The 23,113-nt window shown below is 28.9% G+C and overlaps 2 protein-coding genes across 2 annotated transcripts; both read left to right on the forward strand.

The window, feature by feature from the left end:
• Positions 1–283: 283 nt before the first annotated feature.
• On the forward strand, positions 284–1,849 carry LOC130943625 (malonyl-coenzyme A:anthocyanin 3-O-glucoside-6''-O-malonyltransferase-like). Its single transcript, XM_057871588.1, has one exon. The coding sequence runs from the start codon at positions 300–302 to the stop codon at positions 1,719–1,721; it is 1,422 nt and encodes a 473-aa protein (XP_057727571.1). The 5' UTR covers positions 284–299; the 3' UTR covers positions 1,722–1,849.
• Positions 1,850–15,444: 13,595 nt separating this feature from the next.
• Positions 15,445–19,458, forward strand: LOC130943993 (serine/threonine-protein phosphatase 7 long form homolog). Its single transcript, XM_057872106.1, has 6 exons — positions 15,445–15,791; positions 16,483–16,890; positions 17,722–18,143; positions 18,260–18,446; positions 18,621–18,708; positions 18,789–19,458. Exons 3-6 carry the CDS (start codon positions 17,966–17,968, stop codon positions 19,134–19,136), a joined length of 801 nt encoding a protein of 266 aa, XP_057728089.1. The 5' UTR covers positions 15,445–15,791; positions 16,483–16,890; positions 17,722–17,965; the 3' UTR covers positions 19,137–19,458.
• The last annotated feature ends 3,655 nt before the right edge of the window (positions 19,459–23,113 follow it).

Genomic DNA, 23,113 nt, shown 5'->3' on the forward strand with positions numbered 1-23,113 from the left:
CTAAATAATAATTAAACATAATAAATTTTAATGATTCTTTAGTATTCTGTTTGTAGGCATAAATAATTATAAAAGAGTGTTATGAGGCTAAAAAATTTTGTAATTTGTAACTATTAATTAGTTATTATTGATATTTTTAATGATGTGAAATTTTATCCAATAATATAAAATTATTCATTTTTTTTTTACTAGATAAATGTTGACTGAATTTTAATAAAAGTGTTAGGTACTAGAATTTCTCGCAACTATATAAATTTGAAGATATACACCCGGTTGAGTATTCGTGCTTGGATGCTGAAATGGAAAAACTTAGTGATGATGAGCATAAACTAGTTGAAGAATCCAAAGTAGCACCAAATAATCCCAAAGCCACATGTCTTCCCCTTACATTTCTTGATATATCATTGGCAGGTCCAATCTATGGTAGACGCCAATTCTTCTATAACTTCCCTTACTCCACCCACTATTTCCTCCAAACTACATTCCCAACTCTCAAACGCTCTCTCTCTCTCACCCTTCAACGTTTCTTCCCTCTTGCCGGTAACCTCCTATGTCCTCCACCGCCACACAAACCCTTTATCCGATGCACTGAAGAGGACTCCGTGGCCTTCACAGTCTTCCAGTCCTCATCGGATTTCAACCATCTCTCCAGCAACAACCCTAGAAGTCTAAAGAAATTGAATCAACTTGTTCCTAAATTGACTTGCAAAATAATCCATCATCATGATACACTTGTTTTTCCAAATTTGGCCCTGCAGGCCACGGTTTTTCCAAACCGTGGTGTTTGCATCGCCATTACCTACAATCACATGATAGATGGTGCGTGTTGCAGTCAGTTTATGAAGCTTTGGTCTTCCCTTTGTGCACGCGGAGGAATTGATTTAACATTTCTTGAGAAATCAACACCTCCATGTTTCAATAGGGGAATACTAAAGGATCCTAACGAGCTTGAGGCCATTTTTATAAAACATTATTTTCAAGAGAGGGAAAATTGGAAGAATAAAGTCAATCAAAGTCAACCTTTCGATTCAACCGTTGCTATGGAAGAGGATCATGTCAAGGTAACGATTGTACTTGATAAAGATGACATTGAGAGAATGAAAATCTTCTCACTGAACCAACTGAAGAAAAGAGAGGGATTAAAATCGCCGCAATATGTATCCAAATTCGTGGTGGCGTGTGGTTTCGCATGGAGTAGCTTGGTTAAAGCAAGAGCAAGAGATAGCGCGTGTGAAGAAGAAGAGAACATGAAAGAAGAGTATTTTTGTTTCGCGGCGGATTGTAGAGGACGTTTAGAGTACCCGGTACCGGAAACGTACTTTGGAAACTGCATAACACAGTGCAACGCAACGCTGAGAAGAAGTGAACTCAAGGGTGAAGGTGGTTTTGTGAACGCCGTGAAGGTCATAGATAGGGCTATAAACGACATGAAGAAGGAGCCGTTTCGAGGCATGGAAAATTGGAAAGAGAGATTTTCAGACATGTTTGGGTCGGGGAGAGTGTTGGTTGTGGGAGGGTCACCAAAGTTTAAGGTTTATGAGAACGACATGGGTTTCGGAAAGCCTTGCAAGGTGGAAATGGTGCAGTCCCTCAAGGGTTTGTCTATTGCTGAAAGTGGAAAAAACGACGGAGGAATCGAGCTTGGTGTCGTTTTGAAGAACAAGAGCCAACGTAAGACTTTTCTTAATGTCGTTAAACAGGGGCTTAAAGCTTTGAAATAATCTTCTTGAGAAATTTAGTTATAATAACTAGCTAGTAATAAGTGGATTATTTGTGTAACAAGTCTTCGTTACTAGAGTTCAAAATATACAGCTACACAAATCTATTATTCTATATATATATATATATATATATATATATATATATATATATATAAATTGCACTATTTATGTCATAAAGATTGAAAAAAATGCACCTATTTGATCTTTTCTCATTTTTCTGTTCAAACTGTTTTTCGGCGGCAATGATGTGACAATAGATTACCACGCTAGTACTCAATGATACCGTTCTCTCCCAAACTACTAAATTCATTCAAAGCAGCCTCCACCAGATTTCTATTGTTTCCATCAACAAAAGCAGCAATATCTTCAGAGAAAGAAGAAGAAGAACGATTATTCTTTTCCCTCATGGTCTTTATGTTCCTCTGTTGTTTCTCAGAGCATTTTCTTCTTACTTCTAACCTCCTCAGCGTCTGCAACTCCTTCCTCTTCCTTCACTCTTTCTCTGTCTCCGTTGGAAAGGAACATGTTTTTATCATATTCGTTGTGCAAGGCATTGGCAGGTTATTAGAGTAACCCCAATATATTGATTATTATTATTGCTGGTGTTATTATCTTCATCTCTGATGAAAAGTTTTGAGAATGAAAATTCGGGTATTGATGTTGTTCTCTTGATCTTTTTCGCTGTTGGGTCCACACCAAAATGACTGTTCATTGAAAGACCAAGACTCAGCTCAATATCTTGTTCTATATCTCCATCACCATGGTGATGTTGTTGTTGTAGCTCATGATGGTGATGATGGTTCACAGACATGAACCTTTTTAGCAGATCTCTTAGGAAATCGCTCATGCGAGTTCTGCAGTTCTCTTTTTCTTCAACAACTTGTGCCATTGAAGAATTTGGAATTAAAACAACAAAAAAAAAAGAAAAAAAGTTACATTTTTCAGAGAAGTAAGAATACCCAGATGGCTCAGAATTCTCGAGGACTTGAAAATTGAAGTTTGTTTTTGGTAGGTAACCAAAGATAGGTGATAAAACAGAAGAGAAACAAGGTCGAATCAAATGGTTTTTGTACCCATACAGTGAGTGAAAACGAACAGAGAAGAAAACGAATAAGGAAAAAGAAGAAGTGGTGTGCTACTTCTGCATTTAGGGTTAAAAAGAGGTTCAGTGATCACATTGGGTTAAACACTTTCAATTGCCATGTTATGTAACCGTTAGATACTCCAGCATAACAATGCATTGCCACATCACTGCCGCCGAAAAACAGTTTGGACGGAAAAACAGGAAGAGACCAAATAGGTGCATTTTTTTCAATCTTGAAAACATAAATAATATAATTAAAAAGTCAGAGACCAAATCAGTGCATTTCGTGAATCTCAAAGACTACTTTGGGGTTTAACATATATATATATATATATATATAACTAATGTACTAAAATACGAAACATATTATTTTTTTATTACAATTAAAATCATTTTTTTTTAAATTAAAGAGTTTTCTCATCCTCCTCTGTTCTTTTGATCATTTCTCTATCTCTTTTATTTCTTCACCTATTCTATCTCTCTTATATATTATTATCAATGACTAATTATAAATTTAACAAACAAAATATACAACATAATATTTTTTAATTATAATTAAAATAAAAATAAAATTAAAATTAAAATTGAGATATAACTATATTATATTATTAATTTAACAACCAAAATGTATCACATAACATTCTCTCATTAATATTAAGATGAAATATTTTTCTCCAAAATTAATAAATTTTATTTTTCTATCCTCTTATCTACATCTCTCTCCTTCTCTCTCTACCCTTCACATCTTAATATTTTATATATAACTTATCATTTTTATTTTATATTACTAATTTAACAAATTAAAAAGGTATAGTGCGACTGTATGAGATACGATTATCATCGGTTGTTAAAGAATAAATTAAATTGGAATAAAAATAGCAACTGAAACTGGCTTTATCACTTGAATCTTCCAAAAAAGATCAAATTAACTATGCGCTTTGATTTACATAACGCTCTCTCAATGGAGGCCTTCAGTTTTAGGAAACATCTAGCTAGTTCGATTATGTGCCACAGATGTAATACGGCTCCAGACACAATAGAACATTGTCTTAAAGACTATGTAAATTTTAAAGTTATGTGGCTGATGTTAGATTCTCGGGTTATTGACTCAGTTGAAGGAATCTCTATTGAAGTCTAGTTTCGGAAGGTTATGTCTGATAATGAGGCTCTTTTTGGGATCGGAGTATGGTGGTTGTAGAAGCATAAATACAATAATATTTTCAATGTTAGAAAATTATTGGACAAATTACAAGGTGGTTGTTCTCATCAAAAGCACAGTCATGAATATAAGAACCGATTGTGTACTTCTTTTAGTACCTTTAAGAATTGATTGTGCTGAAAACTCTCCGTAAATAATAGCTTTAAAGTTAATTGTGATGCTAATTTTTTTATTGATTTAAATTTAGTTGGATTTGATTATCTTATTAAAAATTTTAATGGGGTTGGATTGCGGGTAATTCTGGTAGTTTTCCTTTCTGATCTATCATCCAATGTGAGCTTTTTGCGGTTTCGAGGGGTTTTGTTTTAGTTTGGGATTACGGATTTAAAAACATATATAGTGTGTGAAACGGATTATCTAGACATTCTACACCTTTTGCAATTTGCATGACTCTCCTAGTAGATGCAAGTTTGAAGTTGTTGATTTAGTTAACAAGATTCAGGAGTTGTTATCAGGATTTTGGTATCTGCAATTCGATTGGATATGTAGGAAAGCAAATAAAGCTGCGGATTGAATGGCTCGATATGGAGCTAGAAATAATTATTCTAATAATGTTATTTGGTCTGAATCTTCAGCAAATCATCATAATTGATTTAGGATAGGTGTTTTGCTTTGTTTTTCTTTTTGTCTGTTTAGACACTAAAAAAAATATCATGAGATATTCTTTCATTACAATCAGAATAAAATATGTTTTTTTTAAAATTAACAAAGTTCATTGCTTCTTCTTTATATTTCTCTCTCTTTTCCCTTTTATTTTCTATCTATCTCTATCTTTTTATTCTACATTATTATTATTATTATTATTATTATTATTATTATTTATTATTATTATTATTATATTATATTATTATTATTATTATTATTATTATATCTTTTTAATTTTTTTATTTAATTTTAAAATTATCGTTTATCTTTTTAATTTATATTTTTATTTTTCTTTCTTCAAATATTTATTACATATAATTTAGAGAAAATACTAATGTTGTGGTTAATAATTAGAATCAAGATTCAATTATTTCAAAAAAATTAATTTTAAATTAATTTTATAACTATTAATAAAATTTTTTTAATACTAATTAATATCTAATTATATATATGTATAAAATATTATTTTTAAATAACAAGCATAAAAATTAAATATTTTTATTTGTACAATAGATTTAACACCTAATTAAAATATAAAAGTATATATATTAAATTTTTTAAATTTTAGATAATGAATGTTAGAAATTATTAGTAAAAAATTAAACTCTTTCATATAAAAATAATAACTAAAAAAACTTATTATTTGATTTTTTTTATTTACGAAGATCTTGGTCTCTTCTTATTAGCTGACGAAAACTTTCATCCCCTACGACCTTTTTGTAAAAGTAATTTGATTTTATAAATCTTTTCTACCATAATCTATAATGTCAAGATAAAATCGTTATAATTTCAAAAGATTTATATTCTCAAAATGTTATTACAAACAAAAACACTAATTTTATTATAAAATATATCTTTCTAATTTTTTGCTGAAATATTTCTACAAACTCAATACTAAGAACTAAGTTTAAAAATACGAGAGAATTTGTAAAGATTTTGTTTGATGTTCTCTCAAGTTCTATAAAATATGTTATAAGAAGGATATACTAATTAACTTCTCATAATTTATTCTAATATTTAATAATAACTTAACTTTATGAGTTTAATTGTTATATTATAAGTACTATTCTACTATTAAAAAAAATGTTATAACGTTAACTACATATAAATTTAAGAGTATCATATAAACATATAATACCACAACAAAGTATTAAACAATACGTGAAAATAACAACTCATTTTCTTAGATCAAATTAATCTAAAAGACTATTCATAGCCTCTAAAAAATATAAGAAAATAAGTTTATGACATCACAACCATAAAATATATGCATTATATATTCTAAATATGTACTCTAAAGTATGATCTTTAACTTAGTTTTTCGTGCGACTCCTGCTAATTTGAATGTTGGAGTCCTTGCAAAAATATCTCCTACTATTGAAAATGACGAACTCGAAACTTTAAAAACTCGAAATAAGAAGATGGTAGCAATATCGTGTTTCCAACCTATTCTCTACAATTTTATTCTATTAACTCCTAAATTTGGAAAAGCAAAAACACTTCTAAATACTTCCGAGACCAATTTCAATCAGAATATATATTGGCTGGAGGGAAATACTATAACTATATCTACATACTAGCACAAATTAGTACTTAAAATTGGTAATAAATAGAAAAAAAATAGGATTTAGACTTCACTTTCACTCTTTGCGAATTTAAATTCTCTATAAAATTTAATTTTATCTTATTTATGAGTTGAGAATATTTTAACCTCAATTCTATTCGCATTTTAAACTTTTATATTCATCCTACTCATCACAAATAAATTTTTTTAAATTAAATATAATATTTAATTATTTTATATTTTATAACTAATATACTAATAAAGTAGAAAATATAAAATTACGTTTATATTAAAATTAAAATAATAAAATTTGTGTTAAATTTATAAAAAGAAAAAATGGAGTTTGATCTTTCATTAATTTTATTATACATATATAATAATTTTTAATTATATACTGTAATATACTAAAGATACGAATAAATAAGTTAGATTGGATCGGATTGGAATTAATATTTTCGAATAAAATTAGTATTGCTTTTTATTAGTACTTTACTAAGGGTTCGTTTGAAAAGTTTTAAAAGTGATTTTTTTTTTTAGTTTTTGACTTATGAAAAGTAATAGTATTAATGTCTGGTGTAATTTTCAAAATCAAATTGCAGTTTTTTAAGAAGTTATTTAAGAATTTATAAAAAAATTAGAAAAATAATTTTTCTCATAATACTATTATTTTTTATCGTATTTTTATAAAATAAATACTTTTAAAACTAAAAATCCAAATACAAAATAATTTATTTATAAATTATTTTTAATATAATCATTTATTATTTAAATTATATTTTTAAAAAATATTTAATTAAACTATTTACTCATACTGCACTTAATTATTACAAGAACATTAAATGTATTTATTGACGTCCAGATTACGTTTGAACGTTTCTTCCTAGGTAAGTCATCATAGTTTTTCATTTTTGCGTAAATATAATTAAAGAGAGGTGATTGTTACAGTGCTTATAAATGTTTGTCTGATTTTTTAAAAGGGTTAAAAATTAATATTTAATTTTAAAAATATAAAAAAAATTATTAAATATTCAAAATTTACTATATTAAGTAAATTAGGCAAAAATTAGACACCATACTATAAATATGATAAAATTCACCTTAAAAAAATACCTTTTTTAGAATTATTAAAAACTATATATGTTAAAATATAAGTCTTGTTAATATGGCATTGTTTCGTATCGTGTATGATTACGTTTGAACGTTTCTCCCTAGGTAAGTCATCATAGTTTTTTATTTTTGCGCAAATATAAAAGAAAGACTTTTTTTTTAAGAATTATTAAAAACTATATATGTTAAAATATAAGTCTTGTTAATATGGCAAATCGTTTCGTATCGTGTATCTTTGTTGTTGTGTCGTCTATAGTCTTTTTTTTATTTGGTTGTTTATAGGAATCCTTTTAATTTGACCTGTTAAAAATTAATTTAATGTAGATTAAAATTTTATTTAAAAATTTATTATTAATTAATAAATTTTTACCTAAATAAAATAAAATTTAAAATTTTAATATTATTTAAATTAATTAATAAATTAATTATTACAACAATCTAAATTAGTATGTATCGTATAGAGCTATCTTAACATAAATAGTTCAGAAGTGGATTAGATATCGACAAATGGATGACTGAATTTTCTGAGTTGACTGACTAAGGAAACGTTCCTATTACTTGGTCAAATAATACTTGTTTAATTGTTTACGAAAGAATAAACACAAAAAAAATGTCTTTAAATTATTAAATTTTAAAATTTATTAAAAACAAAAATATCTTTGATATATATGTGACAAAAATATTCAAATTAATAATAATTGATCTCTACATTCAAGTCATTTAATCAATTAAGTCTAATCAAATAATTTTGACCTAATTCACCTTCATGCGCCATTACCTCTAATAAATTTTTGATTTAATGCGCGAATATATATATATATATATATATATATATATATATATATATATATATATATATATATAACTGCCTTTTTTATACGGATTTCATTTCCTTTTTCAAATTTTTTCAGCGTTTTTTATGTCTTTATGTTCTGTTCTATCTCTGCATTTCCTATGTTTCTCTTCTTTCTCTATGTTCTCTACATTCTTTTTGTTCAAGTTCAATGCTCTTTTATCTGATTAGAAGATTTAATTTGGATCAAAGTTTTTGAAATCAAATTTGAACAAGTATTTTATTGTCGAAGATAATGAATGATTCAAATTCAGATTGTCAATTGAACTAGAGAGAAATGAATTATTGTTTTGAATCGAATCAAGTGGCTGAGGTGTGGTTCGATTCTAGTTAATAAAGCTCGTTAATAGTTTATAATTCTGTAGGTGAATAATATTATTTTTGTCTATGAAAATTGTTGTTCATGGTTGATGGTTTGAATTGAATGTAATGTAGGAGTTCTGAATTTGAATTATTATTGTGATGAATCTGTTCTATTCTCGTTTCGGTGTATTTCGATTATAGATTAGTGTATTTTGGTAATCTTTCGGTGTATTTTTAGGTCCAAACTTTCAATTGAACCAGGGCGAATTGTATTATTATTTTGAATCGAATCAAGTGGTGAGGTGTAGTTTGAATCTAGTTAATGTAGTTTGTTAGTAGTTTATGATTCTGTAATTGAATAATTTTGTTTTAGTTTGTAAAAATTGTTGTTCATGGTTGATGGTTTGAATTTGAATGTAATGTACGAGTTCTGAATTTGATTTTATTATTTTAATAAATCTGTTTTGTTCAAAGTTTCGGTGTATTTTAGATTCTAATATGGTTTATCTTAGAACGATTTTGGTATATTTTCAGTTTTTGTATGATGTTGATGAGCAACATGTTCTAAAAGTTGGGATGACTTTTAACACACTTGAAGAAGTTAAAAAATTCTACAAAAATTATTTTAAACTTGCAGGTTTTTTTTTTACGAAAATTCGAAACACAAATAAGAAGGAAAATAAAATTAAGAACCAACTGATTACATGTACCAAAGAGGAGAAATGAAAATTGAACATATCTCCAACTGAGAAGACAAATTCCTCAGCTGAATTAAATTATCCTGCAAGAATTTATATGCATATATTGAAGGACGTTGGTGTTTGGATCATTTCAAAGATTGTGTTGCATTATTCACATTCGTGCTGTCCATATCAAGTAGAGATACTTAAACAACACAAGCAATTAAGTATGTCTATACGACGTACAATAGATCGAAGAATAACGAGAAAACCAGAATTAGGGCAAAACATATCAATCATTTGTCACAGCTGCAGGGGGTCAATGTGAATTAAGTTTTATTGAAAAAGATGTGAAAAATTACATCACAAGAGAAGTGCAGAATGTTTCGAAACTAGAGGATGCAAAAGAATTTGAGAAATACTTATTAAAAATGAAAGAGAAGAATCATAATTTCTTTTTCGAGCTTGAACTTGAGGTTGATCAGCCAAGTAAGATTGCGTTTTGGGCTGTCGCAAGAAGGAGGGCTGCCTGTGAGTATTTTGGAGATGTTATTTCATTCGATACCACTTATAATACAAACAGGTAATATGATGTTCTGGTTTATGTGTATTTTGAAACGCTTTCAGTGTATATTCATAGTTTTTTTGTGTATATATGATTTGTTTCTGTGTCGTTGTATTCATGTATAATCTAGTTTTTTGTTCTTTTATTGGAGTGAATCACCATGGTCAGTCAACACTTTTGGGATATGCTTTGATGAAAAACGAGAATATTCAATCATTCAAATGGTTATTTGAATGTTGGCTTCGTTGCATGGAAGAAAATGCTCCAAAAGACATTCTTACCAATCAATGCGCATCGATGCAAAGGGCTATTGAGGCTTGTATGCCCATAACAATTCCCTAGTGGTGTATTTAGCATATCATGAAAAGATCCCAAATAAATTAATTGGTTACAAGCGACACAAAAAATTGAATACGAAATGAGTCATGTTGTTTGAAACTCTTTTACAAAAAAATTATTTGATACGAATTGGACTGATTTTCTAATGAAGTATGGTGTTGGAGACAATAAGTGACTTTCAGATAATGGTATTTTTATTATGATTAACTGATTTTGTTACTTTTAGTGGATGGATATTTTTTTGTTTTGCTTGTACATTAGAGGTGTGAAAATGTATATCTTTCAGTGTATTTTAGTTCTGATTTAGGTATTTTCTAATTTTTTTGAACTTTTTAAAAATCATCATTTATAGAGTCCAGTTTATCTCAATCACTACTTTTGAGCTAGAATGAGAAGCACACAAAAGTGCAAGAGCATGCATACTTTTTTTAACATGTTTATTACGAGCAACGGCCCACTTATCCAATTCATCAAACAGTATGATACTTGCTTAGGAAGTAGAGAGCAGAGATATAGAGAGAGAGAGCAAAAATTGGATGCTGTAGATTTTCATACTATCATACTGTATGCAGTAAAATCTCCAATAGAAGCTCAATTTCAGCATGTGCATACTCACAATAAGTTCAAGGAAGCCCAAGCACAATTTAGAGAAAAGGTGAATTGCATCACAAGATCAACGCAATCTGCTCTAGGTTTGTGGTTATATACGATGGGATATCATCTAAAGTTAAATGACAATGCTTATTATTCGAGACAAGAGGGATATTGTGTCGTCATTCTCTAAGCGTGTTATGTTTTGAGCGAGTAAATAAAATATCGCCAAGATATATATTAAAACAATAGAGTAAGAACGTAAAGAGGAGGCACACACATATCAAGAGCAGTCACGACGAGCCTCTATTGGAGACAAGAAGTAAGAGATTTAATGATTTGGTATTTCAGTCATAAAATATTTGTGAATTTGCATCAGAATCTGAGGGGTTGACTGTAATTTTGCATCGCGCTTTTGATAATGCTATAGTTGAGATGCAAGAATAATACAAAGCAAAAAGTAAAGAAAAATGTGCGTTATCTCACGAAGACGCTTTGTTAGAAGATATTAACGAGTTTCAAAGTTCTCCACGGGTGAGAATAGAAGGACGCTTGAAAAATAGATTGGGATCAAACACAGAAAAGCAGATAGCAAATATTTTAAAGAAAAAGAAAAAGAAAAAGAAAACTCTAAGTGAGGTAAAAGTGATGCTCTTTAAATAGAAAAAATTGAATTTGTGCAAGTTAATAGCTTTGTTAATATATGATTTACTTTTTGCAGTTAAACTATTTTTTATCGTGGTTCAGTGATGCAATCAAATTCCAATCATTAATAGTTTTGTTAATATATAGATTTTTTCGTGTTTTTTGAATTCTTTAACACAATTCAGTATAATCTACGTAACATTTTTTTTTTTATGAAAATGATATTTAGTTTTTATATTTTATTATTTTATTCTATTTTATCATGTTGCTGGTTGTTTTTAAATTAGTTTATTCAATTATTTGATGGAATTTATTTATTTTAAATATACAGTACACAAATAATTTAATACTTAAATATTATAAAAATTCAACTTAGAATTTTTATATTTTCTGATGAAATTGATTTTTTTAAATTTTTTGGTGTTTATTTGAATAGTTTTCGGTGTATAAATAAAAAGAATTTTGGTGTATTGTAGAATTTATTCTTTTTTTTCATGCAATTTTTTTAATATGAATTCATTCAGATTAACAGTATTTTTATTACAGTATAGACAGGTTTATAGAAATTTAAAATTTAAAAAAAAAATTTATAAAAAGATTAAATTGAATATTTACAAAGATATAAACTATGTGTTTGTTTGAACTATGCATTGTACAGATAATTTAGTACACAACTAATATAAATTTTTTTTACAATTTACAATATTCAAACTATTTATTATTAATATCCCCTGATTTCAATATACAATAAGAACTTAATAATGCAACATATGGCATGAATAGTCTAATGGCTTCAGATTCTTGAATAGATCTATCTCTAAGTTGATTTATTTCGTCAAATAGAATGAGTAGTGAAGCATATTCGACTCTAAAATGATCAACTTGTTCCTACAGTTTAAAGAAATTTCTTTCTTTATTAAATTTTGCTAATTTAGTAATAGAGAGTTATATATTCATTTTTAAAGATAGTTACCTGTTTTCAATTCTTTCATAAATATTTTTTTTTTGATCTTTTTCGGTTCAATTATCTTCAACTATTTCATCACATATATTCCACAATCGCATCTAAAGACAAAGATAAAATAACACATTAAAATAGAACAGTAACAAAAAACACATTAAAATTTATTAAATAGAAAGATTTGATACTTTATTCGCTGCCTACTAGTGTTGACGTATGATACTTCAACACCATCATCTCTTGTCTATCAAATGTTTTCCTTTGGCAAATACCCTCATTTGTGAAATTATGAAGCCCTAAAATTGCGGATATGAATCCGATCTGTAAGGTTATCGGATCGGATTATTGGATCCAATCTGCATATATATATTACTAGGATCGAATTGTAAATTTTGTGTAGATATCTGCATATCCGATCTCATTTTTGCGTATCCGTAAAAATAAAGAAATAAATAAGTAAATGTTCTTTTTAAGTTTTATTTCAACTAATAATTATCTTATATGTTTGTATTATTTTAATTTATAATTTAAGAAAAGTATGTTTAATATTATTATAAGAGTAAATATATTTAAAAAAATAAAAAATAATTTTATTAATATTTTTAATAAAAATAAAATTTTAAAAATATTTTTGTGTTTTGCAGATATATATATTCGATAACTGATCCGATCCACAAATGTGCAAATCAAATCAGATCTAAACTTAAAAATTGCTGATATTAAATCCAATCCGATCTGATGATTTTAATGCAGATCAAATTAAAATTTTGACTATATCTAATTCGATCTGCATTCACCCATACATGTATTTATTGTCAAAAATGGAGACAAACAATAAACAAATAATAACACAGCTCAGATGCACTACGTGCAATAACTTGATTAAGATCAATCTAAGTGGAGTTTTGATCCTGAAACCTATAAAATTGCTATGGTGATTTGTGAGTTGGCGACGATAGTGGAGTAGATAGATCAAGATGTGATTTCAAAAATAAATAAATAAATAAATAAATAAATAAATAAATAAATATTATTAAGGGAAGCAAAGTATTATTAAGGGATCATATAATAATGATCCAATTGAAATACAACCATTTTATGATATATATATATATAAAAGATTAGTTGTTACATTAATTATTTATATATTAAAATTAAAATAAATTATATAATATATATACATAAATATAATAATTAATTTAATAATTAATTTTTAATATGTACATAATATTTTTTATTTAAATAAAATTAACAATGATAAAAAAATAATAATAAATTATTAAATAAAAAATATTAAAAGGTCATCAGAATTTATTATTTTTTATTATCACTTAATCATTAAATAAATTTTTTTAGTTTAATAATTTAATATAATATATTTTATTCTGTATTTTTAAATATTGATAATTAAATTTTGATAACCCCTAACATTCTTCATATTATAATATAATTCATTTCGAATTAGCGCTAAGGTCCCTTCATGAAACACCGATAATTTCAATCAACAACATAATCAATAATTTATAATTAAAAAAATTCAAAAGTAATAAAAATATCAAAAATTTAAATAAAAAATTTAAAATTTAGAATTAAAATTTAAAATTCATAATTTATAATTTATAGTTTAGAGTTTAATGTTTAAGATTTAGAATATAAAAATTAAAATTTAAAATTTAAGAGTTAATATTTAAAGTTTAAAATAATCAGTAGTGATAAGTAGCCGATAATCTCTAAAAAAAATTGCTGGCAGTTGATTGCAGCGACGGTGACTAGTGGCAGAGGTGTGTGGCTTGTGGTGGTACCGTGATATGTGAAATTATGTTGTGGAGAGAAGAATAAAAGTAAAAAAAGTTATAAATAATTTTAAAAAATATAAATAGGTATTGAACTTTTTGAATTTTGATTCTTTAAATTTTGAATTTTTATTTTAGAGAATAAAGTGTGATATCTCATTTTTAAATAATTTTGTTCTCATATTAATTTCTCTTGGTCTCACCTATAAAATAAATGATAAGAAATCACACTTTTTTTTTAAAAATAAAATTCAAAATTAAAAGAATTCAAATCCAGACTTTTTTAGATTGTTGACTAATGTTGTCTAAATTTTAGTTGGTTACTTACCCTAAAAAGTCTTCTTAAATCAATTTTTTAACAACTATTATAGATAACCAATAAAAAGTTAACCAATATTAGCCAATAATCTAAAAAATTCCAATGTTCATTCCCAATTTTTTTGAAATTATTTTTTTAATTATTTTTATCTGTTTTTTTTTTCTCGCAACACATTTTAATTTCATTTATTATCACAAGCCACCTACTTTTACTTTTATTATTAGTTATCGTTTTACTGCTAGCTATTATTTTGGTTGCTGGCAATCCTCCAACGACTATCTTTTGCTCTTGTCAGCCACTTATTACTGATTATCCTAAATTCTAAATTTAATATTTTAAACATTAAATTTTAATACAGAATTAATTACAATATAAGTCAACTAAGTCAATTTTTCTTTTATTTTTAATTTAAAAATTAAAAAATTAAGATAATAGGTGACTGTTTATTTTTTGTTTTATAATGAACCTGCTTTTAACTAGTTAACTTGAATTAATTTTACTCCTAGTTAATTTTTTAGCTCAACTCCACATTTCTAATTTTAAATGTTTTATTTTATTATGAATTGTTAGCTATTTTATTGGCTAAAAATTATCAATTACTAATACTTTTTTATTTTTTAATCAACATATAAGAGCAATAACCTTCATCCATATATAAAATTTTATTAATGTTTAATTTGTATTAATTTTATTTCCAACATTTTACATATGGTTTATTTACACTCTTATTAGGATTAACATCATTTAAATAAAATGCTAACATGACAAATACTTGCGCAAGACAACTTTTAGTTTATGCTCAATGACATGTTAGGCGTAAAAGGTTTAGGATGGTAATTTTTTTCGGCGGAGTGGATATTCGCGGCAATTTACCTGCTAGGAAATAGGTTTGAGGAGTATTTTTTCTATGGAAAACGGGTACGGATACCCGTATAATAAACGGAGCGGGACGGGGATAGAGATACTCGTTTAATAACTATATATATAAAATTACAAAATTAACCCTATATATATAATATTAAAACCCTAATTCACAATCACACCATCGTCACTCACTCACTTGACTCTCTTCTCTCTGCGCTCTCTCATGCTCTTTTACAGGAGCCTTTCTCTCTCACTCAAAATCTCACTAGTCACCGCCTCCTTCAGTCTTTCTTCCTTCTCACCGCATCGTCGGCGTTTTTCCTCTCAACCCCTCACGTCGTCGTTCCTTACCTTCCTTCATCGCCGCTCACCTTCTTCCTCTCATTGCGTCGCTCGCTGCTCACAGCTTCGTCGTCGCCTCCGCCTATGCTCTGTGCGACGCCTCAGATCTGTGACATCAACAACTCTGCTCCAACAACGCCTCTTCAACACGATGCCTCTACTCAGCAAAGACGATGACGATTCTGCTCCATAGCTGGTTTCTGTTGTTTGATGAAATTGGTTTTGATATATATTTTGAATTTTTATTGATGAAATTGGTATTAGGATTTTTTTATGGGTTTAGGATTATGGTTTTGATTCTGTTAATTGATAATTTTGAGTTCATAGTTAGATTCTATTGTGTAAAATTTGATTTAGGGTTTGGATTTGTAAAATTGGAATATATACTGATTTATTTTGATTTTTCATTGATGAAATTGGTTTAGGATTTGATTTATGGGTTTAGGATTATGGTTTTGATTCTGTTAATTGATAAATTTAAATTCGTAGTTAGATTTTGTTGCTGTAAAATTTGATTTAGAGTTTGAATTTATAAATTTGGGACATATACTAAATTTACTTTAAACTGTTTTTGAAACTTTTATTGATTCTGTTTTTTTTCTTTCAAATATGTGAATATCCACAAATATCCAAATATCCGGTGGGTACCAGGTCTCCGTTATCCGTCGCGAAGACGAGACGGAGACGGGGAATTTTTTGGAGGCGAAGAGCGGGGGCGGCCCGCCCCATGAAGCCCGCCCCATGAAACCCGTTGCCATCCCTAAAAATGATTGTCACTTCATATATTGTCCATATCTAGAATATAATTACAACATAATGAAAATGTGTTTGAAATCAAATATTACAGAAATTAATTTCTAAATGGATAACACAATGGTGAAGTGCAGATAAATGGATGCATGGTGTGATGTCCATAAATGTGGACCTGTGAAGATCAGAGACCTGCAAAACGCAGGTAACGTTTTGCAGGCATTGGAAACAGAAAATTGTAGGCCCTGCAAAACGCAGGCTGCGGCGAGGGAAGGGAGCAAGAAATTGAAACGTGCCCTGCATGCCGATAGGACCAAGGCTTGACCAACTTCGAACTGAGCAAAACGCAGGTTGCGTTTTGCAGGCTCCCTAGCTGCATGCATGCCACGTGTTCTGGGAGGGGGTTCAGCTGGGTCCTTATAAGTGAGAAACGCAGATTGAAGTAGAAGCATAGTTACTGAAGCAAAACTAGTTGAGGGAGAGTGAAAAACTGTGAAAGAGCTTGATGAAGAAGAAGAACTACATGGTATAGAAAAAAAAAAATGGTGCGTGACTATACCAAACCAAAAAATTATATTATTGAGTATTTGGATCATCCCCAGTTTGTAAGTAATTTTTTTTAATATTTAACAATAAATATATAAATTTATTTGAATTTTATTTATTTGTGTTGTAATTAGTAATATTAATCAATATTGTTATAATTAATATTATGTTATTATTAATTTTGTGTTACGTTTTAAATTTATTATTATTATTATTATTATTATTATTATTGTTATTATTATTATTAATAAGCAAATTAATCTCTTTATTGTTAGTAACGTTGTTGTTGTTATTATTATTATTATTATTATTTAGTGGATCTGTTAATGAAAATAATTTATTAATAATTTTTAATAAGAATAATGTCTAAAAATTTATTATTATTTTTTAGTGATTTATTATTTTTTTATGACAATAATAATAATAATAATAATAATAATACTGTCAACAGTAAACAGTTTTGTTAATAATGTTTACGTAGAAAAAAAATTATTATAGATATTATAATAAATGGTTTTTTTCAGTAATATTTTGTAATAATAATTAATACTGTATGTTAATAACAAACCGTGTAGGTTATAGTTATTATAATAAATGGTTATTATTATTGTTATTATTGTTATATTTGGATAACTATTATTATAATTAGAATGTTATTATGATTATTTTATAATACTGATTATGATAGTGAAAATACATTATTATTAGTTTTTAATAATTAATAATACTGTTTAATAAGTAATAGATAAATATTCGTGATTTTTTTATAATTTATTATTATTATGTTTTAACCGATATTATTTAGAATTTAATAATTATCATTTTTTTAGGCTATCAGAAATTTGTTGTCCAGAAAACTGGATCCGCCAGATACATTAAACGAGGTAGCTGCAGTGACATTGACATTGACTGGTTTTCAACACGTTTCGCGAGTAAGTGAAATGAGAGGTCATTCTGCACTACTGAGTGCTTTAGTGAAACGCTGGAGGCCGGAGACTCACACGTTTCATCTTCCGGTCGGTGAAGTGACGGTGACGCTAGAAGATGTAAGCCATATTCTTGGTCTCCCGATTAATGGGAAGGCTGTTACGGACAGATCAGATAGCAGCCACCAGTTTTTGGTGGAGAACTACATCGCGTGTTTTGGTCGGGAGTCCGGTCCGGACGATCACGTGTTGGGAAAGGTTAATATTGCTTAGGTTCGGCGGTGCAGAGACACCGAGCCGTGTGATACTCAGGAGTCTCTCGAGCGGTACGTCCGAGCGCACATTTTCTGCGTGCTCGGTACAATTATGTTTCTGGATAAGTCGACCGTTTCATTGAACTCGAAATTTCTACCGCTACTTAGGGATTTCCACCGGATTTCAGGGTATAGTTGGGGAGCAGCCAGTCTGGCACACCTATACAGATCATTGTGTCGTGCCTCACGATTCAACTGCAAGAAAATGGATGGCCCACTGATATTGCTTTTTGTTTGGGCGTGGGAGCGTATGCCGTTCCTGGCACCTATACCCCGCGATCAACTCAGCAATATTGGTGTTCCACTAGCGCGATGGTATTGGCTTTTAGCGTTGTTGTTATTGTTATTATTATTATTAAGCTTATTCATATTGTTATTATTATTATTATTATTATTATTATTATTATTATTATTATTATTATTATTATTATTATTATTATTATTATTATTTTGTTCTTCTTATTAATAATGTTATTATGTTTTCGTTAGGTGGAGTCATTGGCGCCGACATACGAGATATATACGGCGGCCTACTGCGCATTTTAGGCGAGGTCTCGACGACATGGGAGTTGACGACGTAAGTTGTACCATTAATGTCCAATGTTTTTATTCAGGAGAATAGTTTTTCTAATCGACCTCTTGGTAACTATTATGCAGTTTATATGGCGGCCATATATGGGAGTGGAGATTCCGGATGGCCTCGCTTCCCATATGATTATGAGCTCCACCCAGTCGCCTCTAGTGTCATTCGAGTGCATAGAATGGCACGCGACAGATCGGGTCAGACGACAGTTCGGGATGCAGCAGCTACCACCAGGCCCCGCGTTCAACCTTGGTCGTGATCACTGCAAGCGGCTGACAGGAGCACAGAACCATGACTGGGGACAGATTTACAGTCAATGGGTTAACAGATGGACATTTGACCGCTATAACACAGTGCAGCTAGGCGAGGAGATTATTGACTTCCATCTTCAACCCTCTTCGTTGCGAACTCTGAATACGTAAATCCGTTGCGAAGACGCTCATGAGCCTCGGTACTCTTTCGAGTGAACAACTCATTCAGCCGATAGAAAGTTGACTGGACCAAGGCAGTCACAGGAAGGTTGCGTGCCCCATTCAGGACAGAATTTATGCACTCTACCAAGTTTGTCGTCATATGTTCCCAACGATGACCACCATCGAATGCCAACACCCATCTCTCAACACCGATCTCATCGCACCATTGAGTATATGCCTCATCCCGCTCTTTAAGCCTTTGGTAGTTTTTGTTGTACTCCTTCTCCGTTCTAGAATAGCCTGTTGAACAAACCATTTAGTCATAAGCAGATGTCACAAATTTACTATGAATAGAACCATAATAGCGAGTTGATATACTTGTGTTCACCACGAGTTTATGCAAATATGGAGTCTTGAACCTCCTTAAGAAGTTGGAGCCGATGCGCCTGATGCAGTACATGTGCTACGCCCTTGGTGGTGACCATGCACCGTTACTGCGAGCTATTGCAGCATCGATGGAGGTATGGCGGTCAAAAATAATACCCACACCATTAATGGTAACAACATATCTCCGCAAATTCGTTAGGAAAAACTCTCATGCGTCTGCTGTCTCACCCTCGACTATGGCAAAAGCAATAGGCACAATGTTTTGATTCCTGTCTTGTGCAACCGCTACCAGAAGTGCACCTTTATATTTTCATACAGGTGCGTGCCATCAACTTGCACCAGCGGCTTGCAGTGTCTAAATGCTACAATACTTGCACAAAATTTCTGTATAAAAGGTTGCTCACCCTTTTCAAAATATGGCTTTGAATGTTATTACAAAGCCCATTTTGCAACTCGACAAAGCTCATGGTACATGGAATAGCAAATGACAACGGACATTCACAAACAAAAGTCACTCCTTCATGTGTGTTTGGTATAACTTCACCGTTATAATATACTCGCAAATTTGTAATATTTTTCATAACTTCAACCTCACGTACTCCGATTTTTTGACACAGCTAACTGCCAAAAAAAAACTAACAACTACAACATATGTATTTGAAAGAGGAGAATGATGAGTAGAATGGGAGTGAGGCCGTTGCGCTGAGGAGTGCTTTGTATTTATAGGCAGGCCTCTTCAGGAAAATATTTTTTTTTCAACAAACACAACTTGCGTTTTTCAAAAAGCAATCTGACAACGCCAAAAAATGCTACCTACGTTTTACATTTTTCAAAAAAAAAAAAGCTGGCCCTCAGCACAAAACGCAAATTGCATTTTGTTATTATAAAAAAAATTATTTAGCCCAACACAAAATGCAGGCCACATTTAGATTAAAACAAATTAAAAAAAATTTTGAAAATCCTGCACTAACCAAAACGCAGACCACGTTTGTTCCCTTTCCTGCAAAAAAAAAAAAAAAAACAAAAAGAGGCCAAAAGTAAAATGCATGTTACATTTTACGCCTGTCATCATAGCAGAAAAAATTTTCTCCATGCATCCATTACGTTGAATATCACCAAGCTTTAATCCATATAAAAAAAATGACCCCAAATATTAAGTATCAAATTGAAATAAAATATCAATACTGAAGACAAGATTAACATTTATTTTCAATGAATTTTGTTATAAATAAAAATTATATTAATAATGTCTTTAAATTAAACATATCACTTTTAGTAAAACTTATTTTAATACAATAATATTTTTTATTAAAAACAAAATTTTGATAAATATCACATTCTCATTAATAAATTACATAAAAACATTTTTTGAAATAAAATTAACTATTATTTATATCCATAAATATTAAAAACACCGATAAATTTATTCAAAAAACAAAACTAACATTATTCACAAAAGATAAATTCTAATTGACCCTATAACTTAAACACTAAAAAAACAACCTAAAATTTTTAAACTACCATTTCTTAATCTAACCGATCTCTAAATTTCTAATCACAGCTTTAACCCCACTCCGCCACCGTATTCTACAACCTCTCTTCTTCCATTCTTACCACCACACTCACCTTCTCTTTGCACTGTTCCAACCTCTTCAAACAACAAATCACCTCAACATCCTCTCGAAACTTCACACCCCCCCTTATTCTTTCCCTGAATTCAACCACTGCAACATCCAATGGAAGGGTAGACGCGCGAAAAGCTGGTCATGGAGGGTGAAGTGTTGTGCCTGAAGATAGGGTTCCCGAAGAATCATTTTCTGCCCTGAGGCTTGACGAAAGAGACGAGTCACTGTACGAAGTGGATAACGTGTGGCGGAGAAAGGTAAGGAGGAATAAACTTGTGTCCTCGACCAACAAAGCGTTTGTGTTTTCTATTTTGCATAGAGAAAATGTTTTTTGGTAAATACTTAAATGCAGTCGACTTTACATGAACTTATACTAAAATTGTTGACTAAATTTCCATTTTAGCACCTGACATTCACGCAATTACTCATTTTGGTTCTTGAAATTTAAAATTACCTATACTGGTCATCCAAATTCAAGTTTAGGTACCAATATGGTCCCTCGATTCTTTTCAATGATGATTAGGCAAATAGAGTGCTGAGATGACACCTTTCTTGTCACGTTAGACGCTGTAATGGCTAGTTAATATGGCGAGAGTTGTATTTGTATCCAATTTAGTCCCCTTTGTTAAAACTTTGTCATTATAACTTTGTCAAATTAGATACAAATACAACTCTCGCCACGTTAACTAGCCGTTGCAGCGTCCAACGTAGTAGGGAGGGTGTCATCTTAGCACTTCGTTTGCTTTATCATCGCCGAAAATAGTTTAGGGACCACATTGGTGCTCGAACTTGAATCTGGAGGACCAATATAGATAATTTTAAATTTTCGAGACCAAAATGAGTAATCGCGTGAATTTTAGGGACCAAAATGGGGATTTATTCTAAAACTATTAAATGATTTGACTAAATTTTTATCTAACGACTCTCAAATATCAACTTCACGTAAAATTGACTTTACCTGAGTTTTCACTTTTTTTTTATTTCCGACAAATTTTCGGGCTTGTATAAATATAAAACAAAGATTAAATTATTAAAATAATATACAAAAATTTATTTTTAACAAAAATAATTTTAAAAGATATTAATAATAAATAAATTTTAAAAAATTAAAAAATATGACATAAAAAATTAGATATTAAATATATATTTAAAAAAATTTTAAAAATTATATTTTGATATAATTTTTTATAAATATTATTAAAAAATAAAAATATTTTTATTTTTAAAATTTAATATTTTATATTAAATAAATTTAAAAAAATTAATTGTAGATCACCAAATTTTTTTTAAAAAAATTGAGATTAAATTTTATTCTGAATTTTTTTATATTTTAAATATTTATTTAAATATTATCACAAAAATTCAAAATAAATACATAAATTATTTATTAAATATGAATTTTTGTTATTTATAAAAATATAATATTTATTAATTATTTTTATTATATTTTTACATTATTTAAAAAGTATTTTATTGATAATATCTTTTAAATTTTTTTTATTAATATCTAAATTTTTTGAGTATTAAATTAGTTGTTATTTTTAAAATAAAAATACTATTTAAATATTAAAATCAACTATCAAAATTAACTACTGATATAAAATATATTTTAAAATATAAAATATATATTAAAAATAAATTAAATAACATATATATTTATATATAAATTAATTTTTATATATACCTAACCTGATTAATATAAAATTGAAACTCGTGGTAATTTGAAGTTTTTGAGAGAAACGCCGGTTAATTGAAACTGAAGCCAAAGAGGGATTTTTTTTTAAATTTTTTCCTATGATTTTCGGTGAGGTGATATGCTCCTCTTTACTCTATTTGTCGTCTTAAGTATAAAAAAATCATCCTTTAAAAAATCAGATATAATTAAATAACTGTGTCAGTACATTAAAACTAATAATATGATATAAAATATTTTTTATTGTGAATACAAAAAAAATTAAACTCCAACGTATATAA

This window comes from Arachis stenosperma, chromosome 8 (assembly GCF_014773155.1).
Source record: "Arachis stenosperma cultivar V10309 chromosome 8, arast.V10309.gnm1.PFL2, whole genome shotgun sequence".
NCBI classification, from domain to species: domain Eukaryota; kingdom Viridiplantae; phylum Streptophyta; class Magnoliopsida; order Fabales; family Fabaceae; genus Arachis; species Arachis stenosperma.

Coding starts and splice junctions, on each gene's coding strand:
- LOC130943625 (XM_057871588.1), top strand. CDS start 300: ATGGAAAAACTTAGTGATGATGAGCATAAACTAGTTGAAGAATCCAAA.
- LOC130943993 (XM_057872106.1), top strand. CDS start 17,966: ATGGGAAGGCTGTTACGGACAGATCAGATAGCAGCCACCAGTTTTTGG. Junction 18,447..18,620: donor GGTGTTCCACTAGCGCGATG/GTATTGGCTTTT, acceptor TGTTTTCGTTAG/GTGGAGTCATTGGCGCCGAC. Junction 18,709..18,788: donor ACGACATGGGAGTTGACGAC/GTAAGTTGTACC, acceptor ACTATTATGCAG/TTTATATGGCGGCCATATAT.